General features: G+C 44.3%; 1 protein-coding gene across 2 annotated transcripts in view; it reads left to right on the plus strand.

Moving 5' to 3' along the window:
* The window catches only part of PRIMA1 (proline rich membrane anchor 1), a 54,883-nt gene extending 47,355 nt beyond the window's left edge, over positions 1-7,528 (plus strand). The window contains exon 4 of one of the 2 annotated variants that reach the window (XM_074584133.1): positions 12-7,528. In XM_074584133.1, the coding sequence (XP_074440234.1) occupies positions 12-27 (16 nt within the window). In that variant the 3' untranslated portion in view covers positions 28-7,528. The remainder of the gene's footprint in view (positions 1-11) is intronic. The other variant, XM_074584132.1, reaches the window with a different exon arrangement.
* The last annotated feature ends 343 nt before the right edge of the window (positions 7,529-7,871 follow it).

Consider the following 7,871-nt stretch of genomic DNA (forward strand, 5'->3'; position numbering starts at 1 on the left):
CTTGATTTTAGGACTCATACAAACTAATGCATGCATGGTGGAGAGGTCATTACGGATTCTGGAGCATCCTTTCAGGCGTGTACTAAGCTGTGCAGAGTTGCATGTACCTTTCACTCGCAGATGTTTGGCGCGAGGAGTGCACCAATTTTTTTGCTAAACATCAAAGCACGATGTGTAGCAAATCATACTGTAAAGCAATGCAAACCACTTGTTAGCAAACAGCCCGTTTCGCCTGCCACCAAGTGAGTATGTCAGGTACGAATAGTTCCCTACTCGTTCCCTCACTAATCTGAAACATGCCTTTTACCAATGAAGAGCAACCCTGGAATGGAAATGCATAAATACAGGGCCACAGCACTTCGATGAAAGGGGGCTTGGAGTATTACGTGTAGGAAGATCATACATAACCTGGTTTATCAGGCAGAAAATAGGATAAAAGGGTTTCCCTTGGTGTGTAAGAGGAAAACTTGCGTGCTTGGATCTCAACAGTCAATGAAATTTGAGGTTAAAAAAAAAAAAATAGCTAGTGACACACAGAGCTAGTGCCACAAAAAGAGCTGCTGCCCTAATGCAAAAGGGCAGTTTAAAAATCGCAACAGGCCAAAATGACTTTGTGTATCTAAATACATAGGTCAGCCTTAATCACTGTGACAAGCGCACGCAAGTCTGCCAAGCCAGCGATTCAAATGGTGTAACTGAGGCAAGTTTAACCCTAAATCCGTGTCTGACGGGCTTGTGGAAACAAATCGAGCAGTCTCCAAGCCCGAACTTTTGTGTCTGCCAATAAATAAATTAATAAATGCCTCAAATAGCCATTTCATTGAGAGCCAAGAAAGTAGTTGCCCCGCTTTGCTAGCGCTAACCATGAGCGGCTGATAAGGCAGAAGCAGAACCCTGATAAAATCTCCATTCTGCTATTTGCAGGCTCTGAAAAAAGGCACTTTCGATGTGTGCTAGTGCCAGCGGTGTAATATCACCAGCAGCCTCTCCCCCGGTGTCTCCAGAGAGGTCTCACCACCCGAGGAGAGTCTCCGACCCTCCCATGTCTGTGCTGGGAGAGCAGCCTGGGGAGGGGAAAGAGCAAACGGCTACTCTCAGGAAGAGAAATTGAAGGGGAAAAAGCAGGAGGAAAGGAAAAAGAAGAATGTAGATTAAAATGAGAGGAAGACATATTTTAAACATGAAGAAAGAAGAGGAAGGCTAGACAGGGAAAGAAAATGGAACTGGAGAGGTGCAGAAACACATAGGATACCGAAAAAAGGAAAAAGGGGTAAACAGGAAACAGATAGCAATCAGAAGTGGCCAAAATGTCTTAATTTTTTGGACCATTCATAGAGCTGATTGTCAGGGTTGGAACAGGGTTTGGGGGGACAGGAAAAAAAAAGAAAGGAATTTTTGAAAGCAGCAGAGAAGTTTGAAGACAGCCACATCGTTTTTTCCCGCACAGGAAAAAAATCAGGGAGGTATTGCCGTCCGATTCTCCGTCCCTCCTGACAGGGATGTGGCGGGGTGGATGGGTGCTTTACAATGTCATGAAAGACAGAGCCCCAGGAGCTTGTGTCAGATACAAACAGGCACAGCATGTTAATGGCTGAAAAAGGGTTCAACAAAGCTCTTAGTCTCCCCTTCCCTTCCGTTTCCATTCTCTAACAGCTGGAATCGCAGCCCATATTAACAAGACTTAACTCTTACCAGCTAAAGAGCGGTGTAACATATTACAATCATCAGTAGTATTTTCTTTGAGATTACAAACAAAATGCATTTATCTTCCTGTAATCATTCTCCACAAATCTTTCACTAATACTTTGCTGAAAATAAATGTCATTAACTATTTTTTTATTAATTGTTGTTTGTTTTGTTAAACACCGTCAAGAACAATAGCACAGACCGATTGTTGCATTACTTTCGTTTATCTGGTCCTCTTTTTGCCCTTAGAAGCACCTGAAACTCAAGGCACTAATGACTGAAATATCCACCTGGGAAGCACAAAGCTTTTTCCTCCTTTTGTGTGTACAGATTTAGCTTTAAATAAAGGAAAGGTTCCACCACTTTTGAGGAGAGAAGTTGTGGGGGAAACACTTCCATGATGTAATGTGGTCCATTACAGGACTTATGTTCAGGTCTCCCTTTTCAGAGTCATTTTAAAATCCCAAATAAGATGATTTTGCTCCGTGATGTGCAGATGTTTGTTAGATTTCTGCACTTGCTGGGCATTTCCTGAGTTGCCTTACAATTAGCATTGGTGGCCCTGGCCTGTGTTACCAAACGGTGACCAAACAAAACAAAAAGGAGGTGCCTCAGTGGTTGGTACTGGGGGACTGGTAGGTCACAGTGTTTCAGTCACCAACTCAGACACCTAGAACATAACATGAACATCTGCGTTAGTAAACTGGCCTTGCTTCACAGACAATGCAGAGAAACACGAATGCCTTGGACACAAAGCATCTGACTTATTTTGGGTATCCACTTTAAGCTGTTCTGAACTGTCTTTTAAAAGTGCTTTTGTCTCTCCATTGAGCATGAAGGTAGGCTGGGGTGATCACCACAGATGTACAAATCTACACTGGTCAGACGAGTCCTCTCCTAGTGACCAAACACGGTGTTTTTATGACGTCTGTGTGAGTGAGTTGGGTCCTCAAGTGGGCACGACTGGTCATCATCCCAGTTTGAATGATGTTGCACTTTGAGGAGAAAGGCCCAGGACTGCCCCAGGGCAGAGCCTGACCCAGCGCTCAAGCCTTTGTTCCAGGGGTGAAGGTGGTGGTGGAGGACTCTCCTTCCAGCAGCCTCTGGCTCAGGCAACACGCACACCTGTATCTATACACAGGCTAGCACGGGGAGACCAACAGCCCATCAACAGGGCTTAGGACCAGACCCCTCATCTTCCAGGTGGATCGTAAGGACTGACAAAATTTTAACTGCTGGTTTGACCCGTGTTCAAAAAGGGAAAATAGAGAGGAAAAGTTCAGTGTTATGATGCACCTTACATGTCTTTGCTTTCAATCTGTATTAACAAAGATGATGTTTACCTTTGTCCTTTCTTCTCCCCCCACCCTGCCTATACATCACCGAACCTGGGATCACCCAAGGAAACCAATGAGAAAAGAAGAGAACGGAACCAGTCGGGCTGAATATGCAATGACCTCCTCTCAAAACAACAAAACAGTTGATAACAATGCGGTCGTATAATCCCTGGAACCCCGCTGAGGCGCAGGAGGTGGTAAACTTTCAAAGCACACACGCGGATTATGCAAGGTGGGTGAAATAAGGCAACGAAAGGAGCTCTGTGGCCCAGGACTTCATTTCAGAAATAGCGCACGCATCAGTGATTCAGAAGAGGAAAGCAGGCTGCTCTTCAGGCTTGCTGCTTCTCCCAGGGAGGATAAACTCGCCCACCTGGGCTGCCCGGAGAAGAGGCCTCACAAAGGCATAAGCATTGCATGCTGCATCTCGTGAAAGCCATGTCGCAATGCCTCCCGCTTCTTCTTCCTCTCCCCGCCTCCCCCCCCCAAAAAACTTTTCAGTTTGAATTGAGCGTCCAAAAAAAGCTGCTTAAATAGGATCTTTCGAGGAGAAGGTGATCTGCCAGAGTGGCAGCAGCTGATTATAAGTGGGTCTGAGGGTCATGGGTAGGAGGTGTCACCTACATCCTTCTCCAGCCTGGGCAGTTTTGTATGCTTATATTTCATTCTTAACATTCTTATTATTTTGTTATTAAAAAGGGAAAAAGGTTTCTGTTAAGCCATCAAGCAACCAAAAATTGCATTGTGAACTTGTGACTTATCCCAGAAAATTCATCTGCGGTCTGGTGACTATGCAATTTCCATGGCTGAAGACTTTTCAGGCAAAAGAAATCAAAATGTAAGATTTTAGCAAATAGCATTGCTCTTGAGAGGGAGATATTATTAAGAGGTGCTTTGAACATTATTACTTCATAATCAGCCTCCTTTTTTGCATCACACTTTAATTTTTACCTTTAAAAAGTTCTTCCTTTGTGAAATTCAACATGTCTCTCTGTGTTTGCATCACACTGATTCCCCAAGGAAAACCCTACAGGAAAGATGTCCTTTGCATCTTGGCATGAGCATTTGGGCGGGATTGTGTTGAAATGACTAGCAGCCCTTTGAAGTCCTCTTCATTCACTGGTTAGTGTTGTTCCCTGAAAGTGTCGAGTCTCCTGAACTGACCCACCGAGGACATTGTAGGTCTGGCTTGGAGGACCACTTTTGAGGGTTTGGTAAGCTGGTTGTGCCCACGTTAACTCAGTCTCTGCCTCTCCTGGGCAGAGACTGCCAATCGTGCCAAATTCAGCCTCACAGCTTAGTGTTGTACTTCCCGTGACGTGGATCGCAGACTACTTAAAGCAAAGCCAAATCCACCCAAATTCATTTCACGTAGGATCTCAGGTTAGACTCAGTAAGTAACCCTTAGGATAAAGGCGATGCTGGTCTTTCCCCACCTCCTGAAAACGTTCCTTCATGTCACACCTCCACGTGTATGTCTCCATTTACCTCTGTGCTGAAAGTAGTGATGCAGTGAAAGACAAATTTCCACCCTGGCTTCTTGTCTGGACGTCAAGCTTCCATACCACTTGGTCTCTGTGTCCCAGGCGCCGACCCAGTCTGGCTCCAGGACGCGGCTGCGCCCCGACCATCCCGTCCCTCAGTACTGCAACACACCGATGCTTTCAGTTTTATATAAGGATGTGCCTGAACTGCAAAAACCGGACCTTGATTTTGAACGCATTCCTGTCTGCGGTTGGTCTATCGCTGGGATGTAGAGTTTGGGTTGACGATAGAGGAAGACGATGTTCTGCAGACCTTCCCCGAAAAAGCTCCGGGATGCTCAAATCAGCAGTTTCAGCTCAGGCCCATCTCTACTTTTATATTACCTGTTGAACAATACAGTGTATGTAAATATAAGTACCTTTTCAATGATAAAATGAAATGCTGCTATATACTGCTGTTGAGGAATTTATGAAGTTATTCAGTTAGCTTTTTAGCCTGTCATCGCTATGTAGAAGTTTAGCTACATAAAATTATTTTTCAAAGGCTAGACTTTCTTGAGAAGTGAATGCAATTATAAACGCGGAAGGGAATAAGTAACCCTTTGCCCAGGAGTGCGATCGTTCCCTGCCATATTCATGTTGTGTTCTTGCACAAGACACAGTGATATGTTCTTAGATCCAAAGTGGGATTAAAATGACAGAATTTACACTTTGAGTCTAGTATCCCAAATGTTGATTGCCTAAAGCACTTAGCCCCTAAATACTATAATAAAAATATCGCAAGTATATTTCTAGAATATTTTTTGAGCTATAACATTTATTTTGGTGTAGTTACCTATGTTTGCCTTTCTTTTTTTACTCCAGTTGTTTCTGCCTAAACGTGGCATAGTTTGAGACTGGTTGCATGTTTAGCTGAGAGTATAAAGTGTGAATGCAGATGAGTTTAGCATGATACGGGCTCAGGATTAGCACTTTCTCCTGAAGGTTGCTGATTTTATTTATTTCCTAATACAGCTTTAAAAGCATGTTCTGTAAGGCCAAAATCACACAAGGGATTTGTAGCTCATTATGTCCATCAATATGTGTCTGTTTTTGCAAGAAAAAGTCTGAAGAGATGGTCACCGAAGGCTGTCTGATTGTCAGTGATGCCAATGGTGAAATGTCCTCACTGGAGAAGCCCCTGGTGCATGACATCAACCACGGGCAAACCCAGCCCAGACCCCGAGGTCTCCTCCGGAGAACATAAAAACTTGACGGAGAGTGGGAAGACAGGGCATTTTGACGAGCAGCATATGAGGACTAGGATCTGTTTTCAACTCTGCCACTGATCTGCTGTTTACTAGCAAGCAATTTTGCCTCTCTGTGCCTCAGTTTACCCTTCTGTTTAATCAAGGTGAAAATCCTTCCCAGCTCTGTGGCAGAATTTTCAGAGATACAGATGTATCCTATTTGCGTAGGCAGATTTACACTATCAGTACATCCAACAGGCTGATATTAAATAAATGTATTTGAGCACATCGTTGCCATAATATTTCAGAAATAAATGTTCCCCAGTGTGTTTTTTTTAATCCGTTGGCCGCGGAAGAGCAGCAGCAGGAAACAGGCAGAGAGATACTCTTCTGCTTGGCCAGAGCCTTTGCCCTCGGCCCTCGCACAGCGGCACGGCGGGGAGAGATGGGAAATCCTCCACGGGGTAGTTTTGCCATTACATTCCTTCCTGTCTCAGTATAGTTGACTGCACTGTACCAAAATTTAAGGTGGTCTTCAGAAAAGCTCTTGGAAAAGTGTGCTGGAAGCAGAAGCCTTCAGAAAGGCGAGGCCAGAGAGGCAGCGTGGTTGGTTGGGGAACGATTTCTGAAGTTTTCTGGTCTGGTTTAAGGTTGTGGTCAACACTCCACAGACTACTTGACAAGCTTTTATGGAAGAGCTTCTGTGCTTCCTTGTTGTACTACAACTGAATACAAAGGGAAAAGAATAGGTTTGATGGACAAGGGCTCCACTAAGCAGTGACCCTGGATCAGGGGAACTGGCGATCCAAAATACAGCTTTACAAGCATTTCAAGGTTATTTTTAGCCACTAAAATAACAGGCATAGAAAAGTCCTGCACAGCTCCCTTCACAAAATAGCCGGATCCCAGGCAGATGCAAAGGTGGCCAACTTCTACGCAGGCATTAACCGCTCTGCTCTGACCACCACCAGACAGGCCCAGAAAACTGCCCTGGTCAGTCTGAGGGAGAAATCAGCTCCAAATTTCTTCTTAAGGATCACCACTAGCAGGGAACGCACTTTAAGGGCCCGAGCTGCAAAGTGTTGAGTTTCCTCGGTCCTCAGCAGCGCCGGGAAGGTGGAGCTGGAGCCCCAGCCCTGCGCCCTTCCTGGCTCAGACCCGACAGCGGTGTGACCGGGAAAGCATCTCTACCTTGGATAGGTGCTGCAAAAACAGACATGGAAGGAAAGAGGAGTGTTTTACTAAGTATAAGATATAAATATATTGATATATATCTATACAGAGACCTAATTGTCCAGTCTTGCATGCCATATGGTCACAGCATGTGAAGAGAGCATGGGCCTCCTGCTCCAGCCAGGTCATGACCATAGATGCTGCCAAGCGATGGAGAATCAGGCCTATGGTAGATATGTATTTACAATACTCCCTGCACCTGTACAAACAAAAGTATATTATTTTAAACTACAAAATAGTGTGTTTAAATCAATGCATGAATGTAAATATTCTAAGATCTGCCTTCTTGACTGTGTACCACATGTACAGATGAAAACAAATATTGTTTATAGGAAATCTGTATCAGTGGTTAAATGACTAAAGAGAAAAAAAATATCAGAATTAATGTTGTCATGTTTCTCAAACAAGCCATTAATATATATTTAGTATTTAAGGATATTGCTCAATAAGTATGTTCCGTACCAAAAACTGTGTTGCATATACAGATTGTGCAGTACCCTATTTTAAAAAGGCACCATAATTAATTTTTATTTTAAATAAAAATGTACTTGTAAAAAGTTTCCTGTGTCCTGTCGCTTATGTAGCTGAGAACTGAGTCTACCTGTTGAGGAGAAACGCTGAAGGAGGAATGGCTGCATTGCCTCTTCAGGCACTTCTCTTACTGCCCAAATAAGCCCTGCTTGATGGTTAACCCTGGTCTGGTTTTGGAGAAGCCCGTGGCTGCTGCTCGTGCCTGTGTCTGGCTGGGTTCTGGCTCTGTCTCATCTAACCCTGCAGTTTCAGTCCCAGATGTGTGCACTGCTGGTGCTTCGTAAAAGAAGGAATTACACTCATCCATTCCCGCAGGCCCCCAAAGCTCAAGAAACCCCTTCTCTTTATGCTGGAGGCGCTGCAAGTTTCCC

This window comes from Larus michahellis, chromosome 4, assembly GCF_964199755.1.
Source record: "Larus michahellis chromosome 4, bLarMic1.1, whole genome shotgun sequence".
Classification (NCBI taxonomy): Eukaryota; Metazoa; Chordata; class Aves; order Charadriiformes; family Laridae; genus Larus; species Larus michahellis.